The sequence below is a fragment of the Drosophila elegans genome, unplaced genomic scaffold (genome assembly GCF_018152505.1).
Source record: "Drosophila elegans isolate 14027-0461.03 unplaced genomic scaffold, ASM1815250v1 contig_208, whole genome shotgun sequence".
NCBI classification, from domain to species: domain Eukaryota; kingdom Metazoa; phylum Arthropoda; class Insecta; order Diptera; family Drosophilidae; genus Drosophila; species Drosophila elegans.
In genome coordinates this window covers 22,197,401-22,222,867 of record NW_024545578.1, presented here as the reverse complement: position 1 = coordinate 22,222,867, position 25,467 = coordinate 22,197,401, and the positions used below count along the sequence as shown (strand labels likewise).

The window sequence follows — 25,467 nt, the reverse complement described above, 5'->3', positions numbered from 1 at the left end:
TAATCATTTGTTTAATCATTAGTTTTTGGCTAATCAGTTCTCCTGAGCATGCCAGCCATTTCAGCGATTTCGCCACAGTTCAAGCGTCGATCCCAACCTAAAGGTTAAAACAGTTTAAACAAAAAAACTTATATATAAAACTATAAAAAAACTCACCCATGCAGTTAATACGGGAGAGCTCACAACGTCCTACGTTCCTCCAGATCCAAGTCCTTCGTGTCTTTTCCCTGCACTCCCTGTTGAAGAAGGGCAGCTCACGATCAATTGGATTGTGAAGCCTTTCCACGCATCTTTCACAGCTGCGTTCCAATATCCTACAATCCTGTTCTTGGCCAGCAACCAAAGTCAAGGCCAGGACTACAATTCAAAATTAAAATACGTAATTAAATGATTTAAATAAAAACCTACCAAAAAATACGGTGCAAATAGTTTTAAGATGCATTATGTCAGATTGTAATGACAAGAACCTATCAGCTAACTGAACTACAGAACACACCAATCAGTCTCGTCTTTATATAAACACCAAAAACAAAGCGAGTCACATAGAGCATATGTTTTGTACTTAACATATGGTAAGTATTTAAATCGGGATAAAAGCCTTTTATAACAGATGGAAAAGTTTCAGGAAATGTTTCAAAAGTAGGACGCCTTTTAAATCAAATTGAATAGACCATATACTGTGATTCCTGAATGTATTAAAGACATGTGTTAAAAAAAATGCACCTTTTTGCCTGAAAGAAACCTGCACTTTATAAAAGCCCACGTATTAGCTCGTTTTCGGCACAGAACTTAAGCGAGTTTTTAGCTGCAATATCACCATGTCGAAGATCACACTGGTAATTGGTAAGCACCTACAAAGATCTAGTCTTTGTGCAGCTAATAAAATGTATACTCTCGATTAGCTTTCATTTGCCTTTGCGTGGCCGTTCAGGCCCAATCCGATAGAGAGATTTGCAGGCGAATCAGGGAGCGATGTGACTCTAGAGCTGATCGAAATGGAAGGACCAACGATGTTTCAGACATCTTTAACGAGAACTGTCGCCGTTTAGACAGGCGTTGGCGCAACATCTCAAGATGCGAACTCGCCTGGGCCACTTGCCAATGTAAGGGTCTAATTAAGCTTAATTTATTTAATCTATATTGACTATTTATTTTAAACTTAATCTTTGTACAGTGACCCTGGAACGTTGTGAGACTTTGTCCTGTGACAATGTTAGGCGAGTGCTCGCCAGGCGACCCAACGAATAAGGCCCCTCGAATGAACTGAAAGACCATTCAGAAAACCGAGTGAAACCTGCATTCCTGCCAATTAATAAACACTTCAATGCTCTCTATTTCATTTTGTTTTCTTATAAATTATATTTTAACAAAAACAAAAAGCTTAAAAGGGATAAGAAAGACATTTAAATCAATAGTTATTGCATTAAATTTTTATATGAATTGGGAAGAAATGCCACAGTCCAGTTTCACGACAAAAAGAAACGTGTAACTCACTGTAAATATATGTATGTAGTAAATTTTTGACTTTGACGACCAGTAATATTTATTTTTCTAAAACATGTCCGATTTGAAAAATTTTGGGATAAATATACTAAAATTGTATTTTATTAAATATTAATTCTTCAATTATCAAAATACAACCCATGTTTTATTTTTGGATGTGGAGTTTCTAGTATTTAGGTGAAGTACCTTCTGACATTTGAGTATATATTTATTCACTTCTTTAATTTTGTAATCAAGGCTTCTAATTGGCTACTAGAATTCTAAAATTTAATATTATTAATTCTTTAACTATGCTAAATACAATTTATATGTACTGGCATATGGAGTTTCTAGTATTTATGTGAAGTATCTTCTGACATTTGAGTATATATTTATTTACTTCTTTAATTTTTTTTGCACAAGCTCGAACGAGTTTATGAACCTCGTGTGCACATTTGGCTATTCATACAATTTAAAATTTTAAATTTATGTTTACTCAATTGTTCCAGTGACGCGGAATATAAAAGAACAGAGTGAACAAGACATGTTTTTCATTTATTCGAATGAGAAACCTTGACCAAGAATGATCCCGATAAGCTCCGCCAAGCTAAATAGCAAACTGGCCACCAGGTCCCTCCTAAATGAAGGTGAGTAGATTTTGTTTCTTAAATAAATAAAATTAAAACATGCAATGATTTACTCTTCTACTAAAAGGTCGATCCAACAAGAAATCTTGCGTATGTCTGTTGGTGGGAATGGCTCTTGGCGTTTGCTTAGCCGGAATTATTTTTTATTCTTCGCTGCCCAATGAAGACTACAGTAATAAATCGAAAAATCTTTTACAAATAATTGGATTGGAAAAGCCAAAAAACGTAAGCCAGAGTGTCACAACAAAATCAATAAATCTTGCCAAAGCGTTGGAAGCGATTAGCGTTGCTTCGACTACACTGAACATAAAAAGTACCCAAGAAACTACCGATGAACTTAACAACAGCGATGATAGCTTAAATGAATAGTTTGATTGCTTTATATTTGATTTATATTTATTTTTATATATTAGTTTCATTTTATTATTAAATATGAATTTTTCAAAGATAATAAAAAGCAGTTGTTTATTTAAACTTGATAGTATAAAGCCAATTAAATAATATTTTTGACTTTAAAAAATACTAATATAATAACCAAAGCTCCTTCGACTGAAAGTCGCTGATCAGATGATTTTATTTTTTTAAATATGCCATTTTATGAGTTGAAATCTAGTATATATAGATTGATTTCCAAGCGTCTTGACCTTTTTGTAAATCTATTATTGACTTAAGGGCACAGATCAGACAAAAAGGAAACATCATATTTTAGAGAGCATTGAAATGTTTATTGGTTTTTAATAACACAGATGTTAGTTAACTTTTCTTTAGTGCCGCTCAGTTCTGAAGGGTTTTAGTCTTCCAAAGGGCGACGAGTTGTAGTACGACGAGGAGAAGGAGTCCTAGGTCCTGACCTACGAGTGGTAGTAGTACGAGGAGATGGAGTCCTAGGTCCTGGGGTCCTACGAGTGGTAGTAGAACGAGGAGAGGGTGTTCTAGTTCCTGACCTACGAGTGGTGGTAGTACGAGGTGACGGAGTTCTAGGTGCAGGAGATGGTGTCCTAGGTGTTGGGGTCCTGCGGGTCGTAGTTCGCGGTGAAGTTGGAGGACGGCCGGTGACTCCACCACCCCCAAGCGTTCTTTTCACATTCTGGCAGTTAATGAGGCTACAATTTTCAAGAGTCACTGTAAATAAGAAGTTTTTATGGAAATTATATATATAAGTTTCATATCGAAAACTGCAAATTTGGCTGGGATACGTACAGCGGCAAGTGGCCAAAGATAGCTCGCAACGAGTAATATTGCGCCAGGATCTATCAGCTCCACGGCAGTGATTATTGAAGATGTTTGAGATGTCACTTTCCCTTCCCAATCGCCGTTCATTTCGTAGACACTTGGCGTTCTCAGTTTGGCAAATCTCTCGATCACGTGGCCTTACAGTAGTTTGAGCCTGAACAGCCACGCAAAGGCAAACTATAGCTTAAATGGGGATTGTCATAGAATTAATAATGGATTATTTAGTTCGCAGGGCCACCTGGATCCTTACCAAAAATAATAGTAGCTTTCGACATCTTGGTATTGCTGCTGAGAAGTCGGTTAAATTCACTGCCGAAATTGACTTCGCACTTGGGCTTTTATAAAGTGCTTGACAGCCTTCAGGAAAACCTGTGCCTATTATTCAAAAATATGTCTTTATCATGAACGGGAAGTGATGCCCTTCAATGCGCTGAAAAGATGACCTATTTCTTCTACATTTAACGAAAAGGTTAGTTGGCAATTGTGTAAGGCTTTTGTTGCCATATTATACGAATTTTTACAGAATTTTTAAAATCTTTTGTTGTAAAACATCTGTTTTACCGGCATCCGTATACTGATTGGTGTTTATATAAAGTCGGGTTGGAGCCAAGTCTTCAATAGTTAGGTAACTGATAAGTTCCAGTGAAGAGCCACCAAGCCAAAGTAATGCATATCAAAGCAATTTTGACCGTGTTAGCTGGTAAGTTTGGATTCAACACCTTTGGGAGATTGTTCCTTTAATTGGCAACATTGAATTTATAGTCCTGTGCCTGACTTTGGTCGCTGGACAACATAGCAACTGCGATGAATTGACCAGGAGGTGTGAACGATGCGTGGAAAGGCTGAACAACCGAAATGATCGTGAGATGCCTGTTCTGAATAGACATTGCAGGGAAAGGACACAAAGGACTTGGCGCTGGAGGAATGTGGGACGTTGTGAGCTCACCAGGCTCAACTGCCAGGGTAAGTTTGGAATAAACCTTGAAGGTATCTAATTTGTAATTGAAACATTTTCGACTTAGGAGTTGATCGTCGCATGAATTGTAATGACATCGCTGAGCTCGCCGGCATGGAACGTATTAATTGATTTCAATTGAATAAATTTTGAAATTGATTGACAATAAAAATAAATAGAGAGCATTGAAATATTAATATAGTTTTATTTCTGAGAATTAATTTATTAGGTTGGAACTTAAAGTTAAAATTGGCAATGTGATCAATTTGATCTGTTTCTGTAATTTTTAAAAAGTACATCTAAATTTGTATGCCTTTTATGATATATATAAACTGTGTTAACATAAATATAAAGTAAACTGTGTTAACAGCTTTCGATATTCTAAGCTACAATCAAACACTCACATGCTCTATATTGCCAGCGATTGTGGATAATGGATGCTATAGATTTAAAATTAAAATTTTTATAGTGTTTGAACCTTAATATTAGGTAACACAATTCTGGCATAATCTTGTTCCTTTAATGAAATATTTCAATTTTGTTAAATGACTCAGATTTCAGAGATTTTCTTCTAATTTGCTTTATTTAGTTTAACAAAATGCAATTTAAACTTTTCAATTAAAGAAGCACTGGTGCTTGGGGCTTTAAGCCCTGATTTAATGACTTACAAGTCCAGCTGAGTCGTCGCCCATCCGTTTCTTGAAGCCGCAAATCCAGTTCACAAATTAGAAGCCACAGCAACCAGGCAAACAAACCGCAGTAGCCCCATCCTCGAAGCCCTCTAACTGGTCTTTTGGAATAAAACCGCAGCCAAAAAACACAAAAACCAAAACGCCCACCCAAAAAAAGGGGACAGAACAAAGCCAAACAAGTGACGTCTTTTGTCCGATGGCCAGTGTCCAAACTCTTGCATCGTTGCACTGTTGCGTTTTCGAATTTCAACTTGGTCTGCGTGCAAATTTACTTGCTCAGATTCAATTCAAAAGCGATTATCACCACTTAGCTGTCAGCGACACGATGCCAAACTTTGGGCCAAAAAAAAAAAAAAACAAAATGAAAAAGCGGATAACGTAACTGAGTCCAAAATGTTTCCAAGTCCAAGTCGAAGACCAAGTCCGAGTGCGAACGCCAATATCGCTGGCCCCGGCACTTTGGAGCTCTTGACAAAGGGCATGGTTGAATGTGAGTATCTACATGTGTACCTACTACGCTGGCTCAAATAAAATTTACACTTACAAGTGGCGCTAAAGTCAAGTGCAATGCATTCCTTATACCCCTGCTTTGGATCCCCAGTCCTCGGTCCCATTGCGACCCTTCTCTAAACACTTTTTCGGACGTCAGCTGGTCAGACATGTCCAAAGTGGAAAGGAAAGACGCTTAAAATGGTAGGGGAGGGGCGGGAAGGGGTGACGGGTGCGGCAAATGTGGTCAAGAGTTTTATAAAGTTCATCATCATGGCCTGGTCTAAGCATTTTTCAAGTGCAGCGTCAAAAAGATTTTCAATTTTCAAATATTATATAAGCAGTTGGCACAGGCAGAGTGGAAAAATCATGACCACATATACCCTGATATTTTAACGGGTTCACCCTACTATGCAACAAATATACAAATAAATATTTTAAAAATATTTCCTATAAAATAAATTATAGAGTAAAGTAACTCTATATTAAATCTTCAATTTAAATATTTAATCTGGTTTTTTACTGAGGTTATAAGATCATTAAACATAATCTAGAATAATATGGTTAGTATTAATATGATTTAGAAATACTGAATTTAACTATGCATTGACCGACTTGAATATTTATATTTAAATATATTTATATATTTAAAGATAATTTACGATATAAACACATATTGCTACTTACTTTAAAAGGGTATCTTATCATCGTTCTTTTTTAGATACTGCAATCGCTCCTCTGCACATTCATAAAGTACATAATCATGTTCATGACGTGAACTCAAGTGGGTGTCGGGTGGGAGTTTTGGTGTCGGGGCAGCTGGTCCAATGGCTGGTGAGGGTAAAAGCTTAAACCGCTACAAGTATTTAAAAAGCACTTCATACGGACACACACGCGTTCACACAGTTTATATTAAAAGCATATTGAGAAGCCATGCCTTTCTCAGTTTTATTAAATCAACATAACAGAAAATTCTGACTGGAGCAAAGGAAACTTAAAACCCAATCAATGCATAACAATTAAATTTCAGAAATCGTTTGCTCATATTTCGTGTATCGCCTGTAGACACGTTACCATTCAATTAAATGCACAACAATTTATTTTATTAACAATATAAAAGAAGTTTTCATTTGCAATTCCGTTGGTCAGTTTTCGTTTCTTGGGTTTTTTGTGGTTGTTAAAGGTGGGTGTTTCGTATTGCATATACAGTGTTTTGAAGGTGATGTCTGTATAGAACCGCCAGGATTCCAGCCTGGTGGGTTTTTGAGTAGAAGTTGCAAGTGTTGTCTTTGGGTAAGGACTTGTCTCCAGTGGACAAGGATTTCTAGTAGTCTTGTCTGTGCAAGGAGCAGAGGTTTTTTTCAGTAGTCTGTTCAGTGCAAGGTGGACTAGTTCGTTTTTTAGTCATCTCTGCGCAATGTGGAGAGGTCCTTTCAGTAGTCCTTTCAACAGTACTTTCAGTTGTCCTTTCAGTAGTTCTTTCAGTTGTCCTTTCAGTTGTCCTTTCAGTAGTCCTTTCAGTGCAAAATGGCTTGGTCCTCTCAGTAGTTTTCTCTGTGCAATGCGGTAGAATCTTTGGAGGAATGGACTTCCTAGTGGTCCTAATGGATGTTATGTTTATGATAATGTCTTTCTTCTGTGAGTGCAAGGTCTAGGCCTCGTCGTCTTACGTCTTCTAGTGGTTCTCACGGGTCCTTCCGACCACCTTCCTTGCCCAGGCCATGCTCAATTATCTCCAAGCAGGCTTCAGAGCTTGTGCTCCGCATATTGCAGCAGAGCAAAGCTGATTGTAAGAAGACACTTGTAATAAATGTAATAATACTTTCAAGCCTCCCAGTAATCAGATCAGAATTAGTTTCTTGTTGAAATCTCTTGGTGAAGTTCTGGAAAACTGTGTGCTTCTGTAGCTCTATCGATAACTTTTATAGCCCTCAAATTGTGTAAATAATTCAGGATAGATCTTAATTATAGACTAGAACTCAGATCGCAGCCAATTTTAGGACAAGTAAATAGACAACTTGTTTCCTCAAGTTCAACACTCTCCAGTTGAACTGCCGTCTGGCGTCTCAGCCAAAACAGTGACTGTAATCTCAGACCGCCGAGTAATAAATTCCCATTTTTTATGGCATCAAGAAAATCAAAACAATTTCGTTTGAAAAATTATGTTTTGACGAGAGATGGGAGAGGAGGGGGGTTGCCGCAGCTTAGACAGTGAGAAGTTTTGAAGAACTGCCAGACGAGATGAGGATGCATCAAGTGTAAGACAAGCATGACGATGTGCTGTGCGTGCCTGGCTCAACTCATCGCGATGCTGGACGGGCCCTTCTTTACGATAATGCCCCGTACGTGGAAGATGCACTCTGCTGGCGACTGTTGATTCCTGGAAGGGCTCCAAGCTGAGGGCCGAGAAAAATTGAAGGCCAAGAACGAAACCAAAACCAAGACCAAAATCAAGACAAGAACATATCGCTTTATTGGCTGGGCAGACAGGCTATAGTAACCATCTCAAATCCCTTCGCAAATATGCATTTATTTGGGCAAAATCACTTTTAATATTTTAGCTGGATTCGGGAAATCATGTTGCTGGTGGGCATATATTTAAGTACGTCAGCGAGCTCGGTCATAACTAGGCAATCCATTTTCCCTTTGAGCGTGGAAGTGTGGGAGATATCAATTAATATCTTTCAAAAATTTAGTATAATAAAGTAAGAAACCTCTTGTGGTTTTAATACACAGAAATATGTTTAATATTTTTATGCAATTTAAATTAATGCTTAACCAACTTTTAATATAAATTTTGATTTTTGTCGATAATTTGAAATTTCAAATGAATTTACTCTTGTGAAAGAAAACAAATTATAAAAAAAATCTTCTTTTATTGATTTCAATTTTGTTAAACCATCACCAAATTTATTTTTTGTGCACATAAAAAGGTGTGGTAGTTATAACTAAGAATATTATAAAATATAAAATATTTTTAGTAACTTTTGATTTTATTTTCAATCAGTTAAAATTAATGGCGCCTTCTCATTCCAGCCAACCTAGCCACGGTATCACAATCCAGTTTGCTGTCATGATCTGCAATAAAGGGTTGTATATGATTATGTTTTTAGTAGCCACTTCATAGAGTTCTTACTTTCACAGGCAACAATCTGCATGTCACAACGCCTTACATCACGCCAAACCCAACGTTCGCCGACACTTTCCCTGCAATCCCTGTTTATAAAGTCCAGATTGTTGATGGGATCCACCAAACGGCGGATACAGGGCTCACAATTTTCACGAATTCTGCTACAATTTAAACGTTGTCCCTTTATTGACAAGCAACAAAGGATAAAAATAATGGATACTACGCAAAGACATCGCATTTTGAATAAATCTGATGTACATCAACTGATAGTAACGGCATGATGCATCTGGTTTTATAGACCAGAACACTTGGAAAATGCTTTGCGAAACAAAGAAATTATTCAATTTAAATCAGAGCAAGGAGAGTATTATAGTTTGTCATATTGAGAGCAAAAGACAGCTGAACAAAAAAAGAACGAGGACACATAACCAATTTTAGGGAAAGCCAATAAAAAATGTGAAAGGTGGTGCCCTTTATTAAGTGATCTGAAAATAAATCTGAATTTAGGAGATCAACCTTCCTATATAAATACAACCTCACGGGTAGAAACGAATCAGTTTTTGTATCATACTTTGATTAAAAATGTTGAAAGCTTCACTGCTTTTGGGTAAGACTTACACCTTACACCTTACACCTTGTTATAGTTAGCCTGAATTAATTTTTTTCTCAGTGCTTTGCGTCCTGCACTTCTCTAGTACTGAAGCTCAATCGAATCAACAATACTGTGAGAATGTGTACATCGATTGTCAACGATTTGTACCCAGAATAGGAAGTTTTGATGAGACCATTGATTCCTTTAATCGACATTGTCGTCGACAGCATCGAAGATGGAAAAATGTATCTCGATGTGAAATGGAAAAAGCAACCTGCCTCTGTGAGTTAATTTAAACACATACGTTTAATTGTTCTCTTATGAATTAAATATTTCAGTGATCTTACGGCGTTGTGATGATATGACCTGCGGTAATATTGCCGAGACCTTGCAGCTGTAGTTTTGATAAAAAATGATTTCTTTATCAATAAATTATGTTAACAAAAATTAAAGGCAAATATGACATCAATAATTAACTTATTGTTTCAAATAAACTAAAACAGATGGGTTCAAAAAAAAAACAATATATAAGCGTTGCATTGTACAATTTGCACTTTAGTTTGAGTCAAGATGTTGAGAATATTGATGCTTTTGAGTAAGAGGTCTTAAATTAATGTTGTCATTATTTTCTTTAAGCCCTTTAAAGTTTTCAGTGTTTTGATTCGCAGTGAAGCTAACTATTTTGGTAATCTCTTTAAGTGCAATGATATTCTAATAAAATGTAAGGAAACTGAAGTTGAAATTGGAATTAACAATAAAATTGTAAATGGGCTAAGTCAAATATGCAGTCAATATATTGGTATCAAGTGGAGTAATGTTACGCACTGTGAATTGGAAGCTATAAAGTGTTTGTGTAAGAATACACCAATCGATTTTATTTCTTATATAACCTTTTTATAATTTATAGTAACCCAGATGAATGGCTTGGAAGTAAACTGTGAAAATATTGCCGACGTTATGCACTTGTGAGAACCTAATTATAATTCTAAAATTATATTTATATTTTAATCTTTAAAATTGGTATTAATTTGTATTCAAAAACGTTCACCCCTTAAAAGCGCAACTCCTAAATTAGCAATAAGACTTTATTTTTCATGCGGAATATTTTCTTGGCCTTCGGGGCATCTGCTATCCTATGTATTTACCTTCTTATAAATCTCTCCCCTCGACAGGAGGAAATATTTATGAGCTAATCATTTTTAATTATCATTGAGCGACAACAAAGCTGAGTAAACTTTCGCTGGAAAATCTAATCACATGCTGGAACAGAGGACAGAAATAATTACGCCAAGACCCCGGGGCTCGACAAAAAAACAAAAACTCTCAACTAAAATGAAAATAAAAATCAATTTCAGGGCATTTCCTGGCCACGTTGCACGTTGCCACGTGCCAAAACAACAACAATAACAACTTGAGTGGAGTTGGCTGGCTGGTTGGCTGGCTGGGGGATTCCCCTCGTATACGAGTGTACAAGTATATGCTGATAGCACTCGAAGCCAAAAAAATTCATTACCAGTTGGGGGAAGCAGTTTTGTGCCCTTGGCGGGGAGTCAATGAGCCTCGATGACGTCGTCAACCGAATCCTTCTCCAAAAATCCAAGAGGAAGCCCTTTATGTAGTTGCTTAATATTTATCTGGCGTCGGTAATCAGCCATCCCCGGACATGTGTCTATGATCTCGATAACAAACAAGGGACCAAACACGGGACCAAAACAGGACCAAAGGCAAACAGTAATGCTGGCAAACAAATCAGAGCTGGCCAGACAACCCAATGAGTTTTTAATAAACTGTCAGTTAATAATAAGATTTTCAGTGAATGTGATTATGATTGCAATCGCTGTGATGACAAGATTGAGAGATACGGCCCCCCAACTTTGAGTTCGTTAGGTGTTTGTTCGTTCGAGTTATTTCCGAATCAAGAACTGAGTGTGAAATTTGGCAGCTTCGTAGCGGGTTGGAACGTAGGGGCCTGCAAACCATTGACCCTAATCATGTGGCAGCTTGTAAAATGCGAGCGTGAAAAGAAAATTGAAAAGTTAGTTCGACGTTGGGTTTTCACCTCCCTCCTCCATCCTTCTCCTCCCAACTCCAAAGAATTCCCCCCTCCACGTCCATTCGATTTCTGAAAGGCTGTTGATTTGGTAAATTCCTTAAACTTGTCCGAAAGTCGAGTTGTAAAAGCCAAAAGTTGTTGAAGGTATACGCTAAGATTATGCTAAGTTTTCTAAAGTCAAAATGAAGAAAGCTATTTGAGTTTTGGAAACTATGAATGCAATGCGGTGCCGGATGTTCGGAAATGTTTGCTATGGAATTGGGAACTGTTTTACTTTCGATGTTACGAGTTTTCCAATAAATGAGGAAATTAATTATGGAAAATAATTGTATAAAATTGGTTGAATAACTATTATTTCAATTAAATCAAGTTTATTTGCTTTAGAAATGGTTAAAACAAGGAATAATGCCTATAACTCTTGTTGAAATTCCACAACACTAGGGTTTAAATAATGGTAACATGAATTCTTTAGCTTAAAGTCTGCATAAACTGTTTTCATTTTTGTGATGTATTTGAATATAATGTATTTTAATTGTTCTATCTTATTACTTCTTTAAATTAACAACAACAACAATTAACAACTAAAAATAACAAGAACAGGAGTTAATTAAACTACGTATTTTGGATAACTGTGTTCTATAGTTTTAATTTTATTAACTATATTCATTCATTGATTTATGTATGCTTTATCTTTTATCTTATTACTTCTTTAAATTCATCTGAGTTAATGTAAAATAACAAGAACTGGGGTTAATTAAACTACATATTTGGGATGACCGTATTCTATACTTTTAATTTTATTAACTATATTTATTAAACAATGTATTTAACGACAACATTTTTTTTCTAATTATTCCACAATTTTCCTAAAGTGCTTTTAACGAACTTACCTGTGTTATTGTGTAACCCTTTTTCCCAAACCTTCATTGTTACTTTTATCTCTTCCTGCGTCAATTTCCGTATTTCGGCAATATGCTAACAACTTTAATTTCTTTGGAACAAAAACCTTTAAGGGCACTAAAAAACACCTTCCGAGGGTAATCGACAGCACACTCCCCCAGACAAAAGGGCAAACCACCCACCCACTGCAGTGAGCCACCCCCTTTTGCAGTGCTCCCCATGCCATCGACCAAAACACCCCACCGAAAACCCCCCCAATAGATGGGCACACGTTTTGTTGCAATCCCAATGAGGAAATGCTAATCCGCATGTAATATTCGAAAATGATATGAAAATGCCAAACCAAACAACCACCCACCGAAGGAGCTGTAGGAATAAAGCAGCCAGGCTGAACGGAGCCAACATTACTCAATGTCAACATCAAAATTGCTTTGGAATTCATGCATTCATTTATTTCGCCACGAACAGAAAACAAAACTAACGCAGTATAGAAATTTTCATTTTCGGCTGAGTTTTTAATTCGGGGGAATCTCCGGGACCCTTAAATAGCTGAACAGCCGGGCAGAATGGGAACTTTCATGCTGATTAAAAGTGGCAACTGTGTGTCTACGGGGTTGCGATGCTTTTTTGGGTCTCGGATTCGGTTTCGTGTTGCAGCAACCTATGTATTTCCACTTGCCACCCGGGGGTTGCCGCTCTGAAAAAGGGGGTGACTCATCAAGTTATCCTGCGACGCTGCACTTGTCCTTTGGCATAAAAAAATTTCGTCACAGACGGTGGCGTGAAATTTCGAAACGAATTCTCTAAACTCGCTCATTGTAATTTCTATAATGCCGAAGTGCATGGGCATGAGGCATGTGGCCAGAAAGTTTGTTTTTGTTTAAAATTATTAGAATTCAGTCGGTTGTTTCGCGGGTGGAATTTGTGGTGGCTGCAAGGTGGTGGGTGTATGGATGGCTGACTGGGTGGGTGGGTTTTGTTTGGACCTTGGGTGGGTGGATCGCAACAACAGCTGGTGCTGTTGGGCCAAAATGCGACCAGTACTTGGCCGCAATGTGGTCAAAGTGGAGGACCCTTGTCTCGCCTCAGCACTTGTTTGCATTGCGCTGATATGTTTGCGTGTGTGCCAGGGTTTTTAATTCATTGGAAGGGCAAACAAAAGCGCAAAAGTCAAGCGATTTGCGAGCACTCCATTCAAAGTTAATTTGTGTGAAATGAAGGAAACTGTGATTTTAATAGCAAGTACAAATTGCTTGTAAGCAAAGAAATGCCACATGCAAGGCAATCAATAGCACTTTAAGTTTGAAAAGTATTTTATTTTTGTAATTAAAAGTTTTAGCCAAGCTTTAAAATAAAGTTTGCATTTTTTTTTGGAACATCAGTTATATAAGAACAAATTTTAGGATATTCTTAAACTAATTTATTTTTAGGCAACTTGTGTATACGTTCATTGTCAATTAAAATGAGTGATCATTAAAAACTAATATAGTGACCAAAAATCACATTAAAACACTCCTTAAGCCCAGACGTAAAGACCCTGCCTTGCAACCATGATTCATACGTAATTGTTGCAATCTCAGTGTAAGCAAACAAAACAATTCCATAAAATTTAACCGGCTAGACAGATAAATCGGGCAGAAAATATCGTTGAACCCGGCGACGTGCTCGAAGCTGTTGACATGCCACGAACCTGAAAACAATTAACGTCCGATTTTGATATGTGTGAGAGCTAATCGAAAATCCCCATCGACCAGACGGACACCAGACAACAAACAAGCGACAGTCCAGGTAACAATGTAATATTTGCCAACCGACTGAGCAGCGAGGAGCACTGGGACCCCAGGACAAGTGTTTTCGGCGATAACAAAAGGTGTTGCACAAACGAGCTCCTGGCTAGCCGGGATTTATGATGACACTCAAGAAAAATTCGATGTTATCTCTATTGCTAAAAAAATCATTTTTAATTTGAGTCCAAGTATCAAGGCTAAAAAAAGATTTTTTTTTCATATTTCCAAGGTGTTTCTTAAACATTTTAAACTATTTAAATCATTTGAAATATAAATTTATTTCCTCAAAAAGTCTTATTTATATAGTTATTGTATTTCTTACTTCATATTAATGCTAAAAAAAATATAAAGAAATAAAAAGTCAGCTTACTTTATTGGTATTTACCATACAATATTGCTTCAAAAAAAGCTAGGTTTATACTTTTGTTGCACTGTTTAAAACAGAATTAAGAATTAAGCAAAACAAATTGGTTTCATAGTTTTCAGAAATTTATATTTTTAAATCCATCGCCTAAGTTTATATACTTATACTTAATAGGCTGTTGGGTAAAATAATAAAATATTAAGAACATTTTTAATATTTTTGTTTTAGTGTTTGAAAGAAAACTAGCATCGAGGCTGCGTGGGAGCGAGGATTCTGCTCATTAAATGTCAATTTCTAGTCTCAGCCGCCGCACATCAAACGCTGGCCAAAGGACATCGCACATATCCCGCTGTGCGCGTGTCCTTTGAGTTAGGGCCGATCCCAAGTCCATAATGCGGTCGGTCATTTCGCTGTATCCCTACATGTCCTTAGTTCATCTGGCGCGGCTGAGTTATGCGACCATTGTTCCCATCGCCTTACGGCCGGTGAATTATTATCCCTTTCGCATATGCTGCTGCCCGGCATTGTCCTTCGCTCCTTCGCTCCTTCGGTCCTTCGCCTTGTATCCTTTCAAATGTCTGTTGCCTGGACACGCCTTGCAGTTGGGCGTTTTGCAGTTAAACGTCGCTCCTCGAAAGTTTTCGGGGCGTGTTCGCTTCATAAATTGATTTTTGCTTTCTGTAGAATTTTTGTTCTGTTCATTTTTTTGTGTTTTTGGGTTTTTTTAGATTTCCTTTGGCTCAAATTTCATAATTATCGGGGCGTGTGCGAGCAAGCGAACGCTCTGGATATATGTATATGTGTATTCCTTTTGCCGGGATCCTGCACTTGTTCGCCGAGGAGATACAAAAATCAATTTATTGTCTTTCCCTCCCCTCCCCTCCGATTGCCCCGATTCGAGTGTGTTGTTTTTTTTTTTCGGGCTGCGGTCAATGTTCTTGGCCGGGCCAGCAGTTGTGGTCAACCAAGTGTCGGACAGCATTATAAATATTTGAGCTTGCCTTTGCAGCTTACGAAGAACGAATGTCTGGAGCGGAGAAATTACTGCTGCAGTGCGTTGAATTGTTAAGGAATCTGGAGTACTGAACTTTGGCTCTTTTGCGGGATAGTTGCTGATTTTATTTTCCACCATAAATCGTTGTAATGAAAAACTTGTTCAGGCGCAGATTAAAGTTACTTTTGTGAACTATTTATTATGATAAGCTGACCCAGATTAAGCTTCACATTTTGACGCAAATTAGTTGAAACTTTGTGCTGAATTTACAACTTTTCGAGTAGCGTAAGATTACCACAATTAAATGGCAACCTAATATTGGGCAAATTCAACTCCACTTAAAAGTTTAAGCTGCCCTTTGTCCAAAATGGCTGGGAAATTCAAATCTCGATTAGCCCGAATATGCCATGGCGGCATGTCCTATCATTATACATATATCAACTCCGGAAGGTCTCTGCATCTATGAAAATTACACATTTGCCAACTGCTAATTGCAAGTCATAAATTAAACCCTCACCCGGCTCTCGAAAGGGACCAGGACCCTCACAGGACTCTGGTCACTGGAGACAGAAGACAGGACACTGGACCGTGATCCTTTTGGGCTCAGCACACAGATACGAAAGTGAAGTGCGGGACTGTCAAAAACTTTAGATTGCATTAAAACTGCTCATAGGCCGGCGGCATAGTTGTTTGGGCCCCACTCGCAAAAATATGTTGCTTAAATAAATGCTATTCAATTTATTTATCGAATCGAAAACAAAACTTTGGCAATAAATACTTTGGTGTAACTAGAGATTTAATGGTATTTAAATGTGTATTTAAAATTAATGTTTATAAATGTAAGTGACTCTTGTAGACTTACAAATCTCCCATTTGAGGCATTATTGTTATTGTATAATTCCAAACATTTATATATTTTGTTTAAGCACATGCATTATATTATATTTTAAATATTAGTAAATGCTTCTAACTAAGTTTTGTTTTAGATGGCACTTTATTTGTTTAATTTAAACGTTGCCAGTATGTTTATTTAACTCTATATGTGTATTTTAATACACACATACATTACGCAATACAATACACACATCACCTTACTTTTAAATAAGTATACTCATTATTTCCATTTAATTGCACTTGAAACCAAATTAAGATTATCTTTTGAAGAGTTTTCTTCGAGTGCCTGACAGACATTCTGTTTAATATGCGTCCTGCAACTAGTACTAGACATCCGCACGCATTGCGATGCCGTGACCAAAGCCAAAGCTTCAAAATATTAATTATGACAGATCTCCGGAACAGGCCCATACACACACACATACACACACACACACACACATATGTACCATGGACGACGCCTGGCGAATGCCGTTGGCGAAATTTGCATTTATATTAAAAACAAACAGCAAGGAGTCCGGGAATCCGGGAATCTCGGCCAGAAGCGAGAAACGAGAAACCAGAAGCCGGGAACACGATGACAGCGCCAGCGACTTGCGGCGTAATCAAAGACACGTCACCAACAGGCCATGGACCAATTTGCAATCAACCGACACGCCCCACCACCCACTATTCCACCCACCGCCATGGCCTTCGTGCCACCCCCTCATTCAGCGGAGGCCACCGCAAAACTATTGCACTAAACCAAAACTGATTTCGTGGTCCGGACTTTAATTACATCGCATATATCAGAGGAGAGAGCATGTCGTGCGGAATGAAAGCGGGGATCGCATAAAAATGATTTCGTTTTGATTGCAATAACTCCCCCAATTTTCTTGGATAATCCCCCCCCCGAAAGTGCACTACTTGAGGGTGGTTTTCCCCCCGCCCCCCACCAACTGCCATCCACCCACAAACAAGTGTTGCCAATTGTTTGTAGCTGTTTTGTCAGCGACAGCCTTCCAGAAATTGGCAACGCAACCCCCAAAATGATGCCCGAAAATTATTAGATTTTATTGGATGTAAGTAGCATAGAAATGAAAATGGAAAATTTTTCATCACTCGTCGAGGAGCGGAGGGAAAAGTTGGGCGTAAGCGATTTATTGGAGAGCGTGACTGTCATTGTCCTGCGGCTGTTTTTAATATTTCCAAGTGGCTTTTGTGGCAACAAATTTTACGATTGTATTATGTATTATGTAGTGTGCTGTTGGTGCTGTGCATTTCAGCCATGGACCAGCTGGCGAACCCATCTGAACCCTCGAAAGGGTTGATATCCCGTCTGATGTGTGGCCCCACAAAAGTGCAACGGGCCGTGAATATTTTGTCGAAACAGAAATTAGTTTGGGGATTTGCATTTGAATGGTATGCGGGGGATGGCAATGGCGATGGCGGAGTTCCACAGTTGCAAAGTTGGGGAATAAAAGTTGGTTGGAGTCCTATCAACATTTTTCGGTGTATATAAATCTGTTTGCCATTTGCATATGTAATAAGTGCGAGGATACTCCACTGATGGGACACGCAGCATGATAATCAGGAGAAGGACAGCGTAAAAAACCGAGAATAATATCAAACGAATTATGGCATGCTAACATGAATGCAAATAAACATGAGCGCTTTTTAGGAATTCTACTTTAGCAGAGTGGTAATGTTGTTGTGGCAGATATGAGATTGGATTACTACAATGTGATTCACATAAAGATAAGGTATTATGTGTTTGGCTTATTTCATGGCTAGAATTTTCTTTAATCTACCAAAGCACTTTAACACCATATAGGAATTTTAAATTATCTTACTTTAAACCTAATTCAGTACAAAGTAGTAATTTAAATTTATTCCATACTACCTATAAATGAAGTAATGGTGATTAACAATGCATTATTTTATTTATTTTTTTTTATTATCCTGACGGTACAAGTAATATATGTTTTCTTCAATGTGCCAGTTATAATTGATTAAACATATAATTAATTGATATATATAGATAAATAGATAAGGATACCTTAAAATAAACATGGCTTAGACGACTTTAGTTTACTTTAATTTATTCAATATTTTATACCATCGCTTCAAGCATATGCTTATTGTTAAAGCACTGGTCATTATATTATGGGAATAATACCTATAAACTATATTATTTGAATAAATTTTATAATATTATAATATATAAGTTTATTTTTCTAATAATAATTATTATATATATTATTCGAAACATAAATTTAGTATTGTTATCAATAACATCATAGTTTGTTTAGTAACTTACAAGAACCTAATACTTCCTCTTCTATTTTTGGGTATACCAAACAAGCTAAAATTAATCCGCATTTTTCCAGCTATCTTATACATCTAAGGGTGACTTGGGAAAGTGACTGTGTGGTCAGCTCAAGTGGCGATACCTAACTGATATTTGCATCATATCTCACGATTCTTTCACGTACTTAAAGATACGATCTTAAGCTGTTAAGTAGAAGCGCAAACTAAGAGCCGGCACTTGAGGTAACTGGATCGGCTATCGGCAGTTGTTCAACCGAAGGATCTTTATGCACTTTCTCGTATTTAATTATAGGGAATTTCAACCATTTTCAGGCACCTACTTTAAAGACCATTCAGCGCACGCCCTTGTTAGCATTCAAATGCGAACCTATAGAGTCCATGTCCTCTCAAATGAACAACACTTTGCTATAATTTCCATTGAGGTTCAGGTTCTGGGTCTGGGTTTGCTTGCTTTTGTCTACGAGAGCTGTCTGGCATTGGGTTACACAGTTCTGACTCAGACAGATGCCAGTCCGAGTTTTCGTAGACAAAGGATGGGGCATTTAGCGCATCCTAACAACTGCTACATGACACCATATTATTAAATTAAATGCAGACACGCGTTCGGGCCACCAAAATCGTATGGCTCTCTAGCCTTTGGCCAACAACAGATGGGGCCCTGGACCTCGGCTGACCATTAATTCCGGCCCAACAAATGGTCAGCCGCAGTCTCCTGGCTTTTGGTAGTCGCAGCTTCTCCTCCAGCTTGTTAAACTAACAAGCCAGCAGCGCGGTTCCAGGAAAGGCAATCAATAGATTCCCATACACAGATAATCGAAACGAGCCACATGAACGATTTTTAATTACACTTCTGATGGCCTGACTCGATGGTGATAGAGATCTGATCTGGTCACATATCATGTAACGTTAGGAAATCTCTGGCACTGGCACTCAATGGGGGAATACGCATCTGCGGGGATTAACTTTCTTTGAGATGCATAATTTCATAATTCAAACGAAACAGCAGAAGGTAAAAAGTCACCTGCCCACTGCTTGAGTTTAATAAAACACTCGAAAAAAATTGTTTGCTTTGCTTGTTGAGTAACTTAAATACCGGCAAAAGTTAATAAATTGAAAATGTAATTAATATATTCACAAGTAAATTACCATTTTATTAACATTGCAACCATTAAGCTATTAAATAAACTAATACAGTGTAAAGAGGCATTAATTACCTAAAAGATTTATTGTAAAATTACTCGTAAAAGAATACAAAATAAAGAATAAATATTATTATAATTATACAGTTTTTTTTAATTTTTTATGTCTTTACTACAAATATTCATAAAAAAAGGAATTGTAATAGTTCATATACAATAAAATGACTGTATAAGCTGATAAAGTACTTTTATTTCAAAGTATTTTAAAAAGTGTAAAATTTGTAATTGATTATTTTTGATTTAGAAAAAAGTTCAAAAGCTTAAGTACCTTCTTTCATTATTTAAAATCCTTAACAGGAGCTTAATTACATTTTAAGGATTGAGTTTTACGTAAAAGTTTAAGAATCAAATTCCCTTTTTTAAGTGCATAATCGTACTCGCTGCTGGATTGGCCTTTGTCCTGAAGATCATTGATCAATGATCGTGCCTCCTGGTGCCGTCTGCTGCCGTCAGCTACCTGCGGCAATGAGGGCCACTTAGTGATTTTGGCCGTTGTTTGTTGACCAGGCCAAGCAGCTGCCACTTTTTCGGGCCCAGACGACTGCCTGAAATTGATTACGACAGGTTGCCGGGCCAAAAAAAAAAAAAGAGGGAAACAACGATCGCAACGGGCTGATCCCCCGAAACAGGGATTCAAAAAGTCTGAATCGTCTGCTGATCTGACGTTAATCGACTAAATTGTAGCAGCTGAACTGTCAGTTTAGTTAAGTGGGCTGTGCCTCAACTCCAGGGTATACTTTCTGTTTGATGTATTGCTGGCCAAAATATCGATGACGAGTTGGCGATAAGTTCCTGTCCAGACTAGATACTTTTCCCCGGCGAGTCTGCTCTCATTAGTTTCTTGATTAATGTTGGTTCTGGTCTCGTTTAGGGCTTTATTGTCGCGCCTTTTGGCAAGAGGACTTTTTTATTACGCTCAATTCGCAGTATCTACAATGTCGCCGACTTCATCGTCGCCCCAACTTCATCATCAGATTTTCGCTCGTTTCGGTTTTCTTGTTCCTCGTCGCGTAATTAGTCTCGTTTGTTGTCATAAATTTTCGGTACATTTTGCTGAAAAGTCGCATTTAATTGCACTGATTTACAGTTTTGTGTTTTTGCAGCTTGGTTGGCGGGGTTTTTTGGTCTGGTTTTCGGTTAGGTGTTACACCACTTGGCTCACATAATTACGTGCAAAATTAATGATGTTTGCGCTGGGTTATGTGTAGCACTTTAAACAGCTGAAGACAAATATTTCGGTTTGTTTGGGTTGTATTTTTTTTTGGTTTTTGTGTCTGGTTTGCAGGCTTTTCAGGCAGATCGTTAGCAAAATTTAATGAATTCAGCAGGTGCAATTTGATAATTCCAAGTGAGAAGGACGTTGTCTGACTGAGATCCTGTGGTTAGAATCCGTAATGATGCTGAGAATGAAAACAGAGCAGCAAGGTGCAAAATATTGATGGATGTGGTTTCCTCTTGACCGTAAATAATCTTTCAGCTTGTGGTTCATACACTGGATTGGGCAATTATGGTTTCGGTGAACTAATTTATTAGAATTTTCTTCTAGGTAAGAAGCAATTTATTTATTCAATTTGTGTTTTGGCTGACTAATTTATTATAATTTCTTAGCATTTGCATTTATTTGAAAGACATTTCGCCAATGAGTTAAAAAGGAATAGCTTTATGCATTCAATTTACGCAATAAACGCTGCTTTTCAATTTAGAACTCTTTATGAAATGGCAGAAAGAAAACTAATTTCCTTTGACTAATATTTAATGGTTAAGAAGTGAGAGCACTTCTTTTATTTTCCTTTGCCTTTCTTTTATGAACTGCATAACAGTGCTTGTATTTAACTCTAACTTGGTTTCCCACTTTTCATCTATAAAAAAGTTCATGTTTTATCTTAAATTGAATTCCAATTAAGTTTTCACTATTTTGAACACTCATCTAATAAAGCTGATGACTTTCTTTATCCAAGATCTAAAACAAAGAGAGGAACGGAAGTTAATTGCTTATAGAAGCATTCTTAGTTAAAATTCGACTTATCATCAGGCATTTCCCTGTCTGAAGAATAATTGAAACTCATCAAGTTTTATTTGGTTGTCCGGAGGTGGCGGCTTAGCCATCATTAATGCCCTTATCACGTACTTCAGGGCGTCAGAAGCGTTAGAAGCGACAGAAGCGACACCCCCACGGCGAACCCCCCTCAATTACATGTCCAATCCGAACGAATCCATCGAACCATTCGGGGGAACACCTTACCCCAAGGATTCGTCTTAAAATTGCCACCCTTAATTACTTGTAAGCTTCCCGGGCTGAGGGTCATCCCCCCAGAAAAAGTTCATTCGGTTTGACTTTGCAATTTGGAAGTGCAGCGACACCCCAGTGGGCTGACCATTGACTAAATTGATGATGTTTGATGACTCCTGAAGCCGATTTCATCGTACATTTCTCCCTTTAACAATATCGATGTGGACCCCATATGGTGGACCACCCCCCGCTCATTACCCTGCATTCGACATGCATCATGATGCCTTCAAGTCAAGTCAGATTTCGGAAGCACTTCTCTAACTGCGCTACTGTGTACGGGGCTTTGATCTTACACTTGGAAAAATATTTAAGAAAACCCAAAATGAGAATAAGAAATACACTCAACTATTTCCGAGCTAATGACTCCTCTAAGCTACAAGTTATGTTTATATAAGAGTGTCTTGAAAATAAACTACGGATAGTATTAAAGTATAAGTATTGCTTCGATACTAAAAAATATAGCTTATATAATTTGTTGTTTCATTTCTATACAAAAGAGTCTAATACTGCAGTCCAAGGCTTTATTGTAAACCACATAAGTTTTATTTTGATACTTTCGTGGTTTTAAGTTAATACTCATATTTGTGAAAAAATTTTCATACCGCATAGTTTTAATTTATGTAACAATAGTTTAGTTTCAATGACAATTTTTTTTGTGAGTAGAAGCATATATTTAACTTGACTCACCCATTACCTTTTATGTATTTATATATATTTAAAAATTTTAATATGCACAATTCATAAAGATAAATTAATTTAAAATCATTTCTGAAATATTTAAAAGGAGTTTCAAAGTCATTTTATTAGGTTTTATATTAATAATCATTTTATTCAAATCATGTGATCTTACTTTAAATATAAATTTATACACATGAAACGATTTTAAAATATTACATTTGGGCTAGAATAATAAAATATAAAATTTTCAAATATGTTAATCTATTAATATTTTTTTAATCATAAACAATAATTCTTCTAATAATTATTTAATAAACAAAAATCCTTACAAAATTAATAAATCTTAAAATTAGTAATTTTTCAAAAAATTGAAACTAATTTATTGCTTTTAATAACATAAGTTTATGCTGCAATACAAGAATTTAATTTTAGATATTTATTTTTAAGTGCAGGGGCCTAAAGGTGAAGGCATTTGATTTAGTAGTGAAGGGAAGGAAGTGAGAATCGAGAAGACTCCGCCGCGCTTCCCATATTAGTTGGCATGACTGGACTAGGTCAGCCTTTGGAGGCGGCATTCTTTTGAGCTTGAACTCCCTGCTGACCTTAATTAATCTTCGGAACAGAGCTGGACTGAGCTGAACCGAACCCGGCACCTACATCCGAATGGAATGCAACTGGCAACTAAAAACTGGCAACTAAAAACAGGCAACTTGCAACTTGCTTCGCGGGACTGCAGCCAATGTTGATTAATGTAGCCGCGTGACTGGGCGTTATTTTCCTATTTTCCCTGATGTTGTTCGGGAAATGAGTTGCACGAGGCGGGCTATCAACTAATTGCGCTGCATTGTGGCGATGTGAAAGATATCCAAAGGTATCTGGAGAAAAGTTGAAATTCCATTGCAATTGCCACAGAGAACTTCCGCCTGGCAATGCAAATACTACTATTATATACTTGTACTTATATCTCCTCAGTTCGAGGGTCCATCGCTGACTTTGACTTTGACTCGGACTCAGAGTCAGACTCCGTTTACGGATTGTGACAAACGCCCCGGGGGTGCAATATATTCTACAGACTGCACTGTAATGAAAGTGTGAATGAAATGTTTCCCCGCTTCTGCCGCTTCTGCCGCTTGTGATCTCCATTTCGTCAGCACAAAAACGGATGTAGAAAGTTCAAATAGAATTTAACCCCAAGCGCATATTTATATCATGTTTCCCACACCTCTACGCCGCTTTCACACTTTCAACGTAGAACAAATACCAAATGAGACAAGTGTGTGCGGGTGGGTTAAGTGTGTGTGGTGCCGGGGAATCCCCGCTCCACGGTGTAAACCCTTCTATGGCGTGCAGAGATGAAAGTGACCCAAGGTAAGAGGAGATTTCCTCGGTGGCTTTGCATGCAGGTGAAAAGCGGATTCAGCTTGCCAAGTCTCGTTTCTTTTTTTTTGTGTGTGTGTGTCTGCTGAAGGTTGTTAGCCCGGGGCCAGATGCGAAAGTTCAGCTGGATGATATGTCAATGATATATCAGGAAGTTAGGGAAAGTTGGCCTTTGGCTGGAGTTTAAATTCGCTTGCAGTGAGAGCTGATCACTTACCATTACCACATGCTTAAAGCCAGTCGTACACATTGTCAGAAAAAGTGTAATAAGAAGAGTTATGAGCTTGAAATATTTGTTTTTTTACTTATGGCTAAGTACAACAAGCCATTTGCAAATAAACAATATTGCTTGAGTCGTTATAAACCTATGAGAAATAAACTTATGGCTAATTACAAAAAGTCATTTGCAAATAAACAATATTGCTTGAGTCGTTATAAACCTATGAGAAATAATTTGTTTTTTTAAGCCCAAGTTTTTTAACATATTTATTATAAGTATTCTGGTGAATTTATATGTTTTCTTTATGTAAAGTTTTGCTTAGTATAAATTAATACAAATTTAAAACTCTTTTTGGAAATATATTTTCTAGGTGCAGCATATAATTAAAAACTAACGACTGCTTCAAAAACAATTTGCCAGATCTACTCATTAACTTTCTGCGATGTGCTCCTTCATGTTAATTAATTTTCCCGTCTAACTTTTCAATTCCAAAACGCGGTTGTCCACATCCTAGTCGCTTTTGAGCTCCCCTCCTCGTCGAATGACAGATCACCGAAACCACTTGAGCCATATAGAGCCTGTCAGCTGAACTCAACCAGAACGCAGTTCAACTCAAGCCGAAACCGTAACATAAACCCAAAGAAACTATAACAATAAAGACCGGAAATTAAAGTGTGAAAGCGGCAGGCAGGAAGTTGCCTTGATTGCAAGTTTAGAAGGGAGAGGTGAATAAGTTTATGTACCTCGAAGCTCGAAGCTCGTATCTCGCACATCGCACATCGCATCTGACAAATAGAAAAGTTTACAAATGCATTTCAACTGCTGACACAGACAGGGGTTCGCTTTGGCTGGAGTTACAAGTAGTTAGAGTTGGCCAACGGCCCTGATTGAATGTTAAACATTTAATTTAAACTTGTCCACAGGCAGTCGCCCAACCCAACCCAAACGCAAGAAACCCACCGAGCAAACCAGAGCCGAAGTGAGATACGGATTTGAGACGTAATTTATGCACGCACATCAATTCAAATGCATCTAATTTGGTAAACAGACCGAGGAGATTCGAAGGAGACGGATTTGCACAGAGAAAAATAAATACCTATCAATCAGCTTCACACTTCAGTTTATTAAATTATATGCCAAATCAACATACATCTTACAAATTATGATTAACATTATCTAAA

The 25,467-nt window shown here is 37.4% G+C and overlaps 8 protein-coding genes across 8 annotated transcripts; 5 read left to right on the top strand and 3 right to left on the bottom strand.

Moving 5' to 3' along the window:
• Positions 1-22: 22 nt before the first annotated feature.
• LOC108136010 lies at positions 23-457 on the bottom strand. Its single transcript, XM_017256936.2, has 3 exons — positions 409-457; positions 157-357; positions 23-97 (listed from the first exon to the last, which is right to left on the bottom strand). The coding sequence occupies exons 1-3, from the start codon at positions 440-442 to the stop codon at positions 30-32; spliced, it is 303 nt and encodes a 100-aa protein (XP_017112425.1). The 5' UTR covers positions 443-457; the 3' UTR covers positions 23-29.
• A 29-nt stretch (positions 458-486) lies between these two features.
• LOC108136011 lies at positions 487-1,300 on the top strand. Its single transcript, XM_017256937.2, has 4 exons — positions 487-572; positions 620-843; positions 903-1,103; positions 1,175-1,300. The coding sequence occupies exons 2-4, from the start codon at positions 819-821 to the stop codon at positions 1,246-1,248; spliced, it is 300 nt and encodes a 99-aa protein (XP_017112426.1). The 5' UTR covers positions 487-572; positions 620-818; the 3' UTR covers positions 1,249-1,300.
• A 748-nt stretch (positions 1,301-2,048) lies between these two features.
• LOC108136012 lies at positions 2,049-2,521 on the top strand. The gene is made up of 2 exons (XM_017256939.2): positions 2,049-2,129; positions 2,197-2,521. The coding sequence occupies exons 1-2, from the start codon at positions 2,066-2,068 to the stop codon at positions 2,496-2,498; spliced, it is 366 nt and encodes a 121-aa protein (XP_017112428.1). The 5' UTR covers positions 2,049-2,065; the 3' UTR covers positions 2,499-2,521.
• Positions 2,522-2,905: 384 nt separating this feature from the next.
• LOC108136013 (salivary glue protein Sgs-3) lies at positions 2,906-3,649 on the bottom strand. Its single transcript, XM_041708208.1, has 3 exons — positions 3,613-3,649; positions 3,330-3,545; positions 2,906-3,251 (listed from the first exon to the last, which is right to left on the bottom strand). Exons 1-3 carry the CDS (start codon positions 3,635-3,637, stop codon positions 2,920-2,922), a joined length of 573 nt encoding a protein of 190 aa, XP_041564142.1. The 5' UTR covers positions 3,638-3,649; the 3' UTR covers positions 2,906-2,919.
• Positions 3,650-3,998: 349 nt separating this feature from the next.
• LOC108136051 lies at positions 3,999-4,449 on the top strand. Its single transcript, XM_017256982.2, has 3 exons — positions 3,999-4,062; positions 4,125-4,325; positions 4,385-4,449. Exons 1-3 carry the CDS (start codon positions 4,029-4,031, stop codon positions 4,447-4,449), a joined length of 300 nt encoding a protein of 99 aa, XP_017112471.1. The 5' UTR covers positions 3,999-4,028.
• A 4,062-nt stretch (positions 4,450-8,511) lies between these two features.
• LOC108136014 lies at positions 8,512-8,866 on the bottom strand. Its single transcript, XM_017256941.1, has 2 exons — positions 8,635-8,866; positions 8,512-8,576 (listed from the first exon to the last, which is right to left on the bottom strand). The coding sequence occupies exons 1-2, from the start codon at positions 8,864-8,866 to the stop codon at positions 8,512-8,514; spliced, it is 297 nt and encodes a 98-aa protein (XP_017112430.1).
• A 344-nt stretch (positions 8,867-9,210) lies between these two features.
• On the top strand, positions 9,211-9,620 carry LOC108136016. Its single transcript, XM_017256942.1, has 3 exons — positions 9,211-9,235; positions 9,299-9,502; positions 9,559-9,620. The coding sequence occupies exons 1-3, from the start codon at positions 9,211-9,213 to the stop codon at positions 9,618-9,620; spliced, it is 291 nt and encodes a 96-aa protein (XP_017112431.1).
• Positions 9,621-9,790: 170 nt separating this feature from the next.
• Positions 9,791-10,189, top strand: LOC108136017. The gene is made up of 3 exons (XM_017256943.1): positions 9,791-9,815; positions 9,867-10,073; positions 10,128-10,189. The coding sequence occupies exons 1-3, from the start codon at positions 9,791-9,793 to the stop codon at positions 10,187-10,189; spliced, it is 294 nt and encodes a 97-aa protein (XP_017112432.1).
• The last annotated feature ends 15,278 nt before the right edge of the window (positions 10,190-25,467 follow it).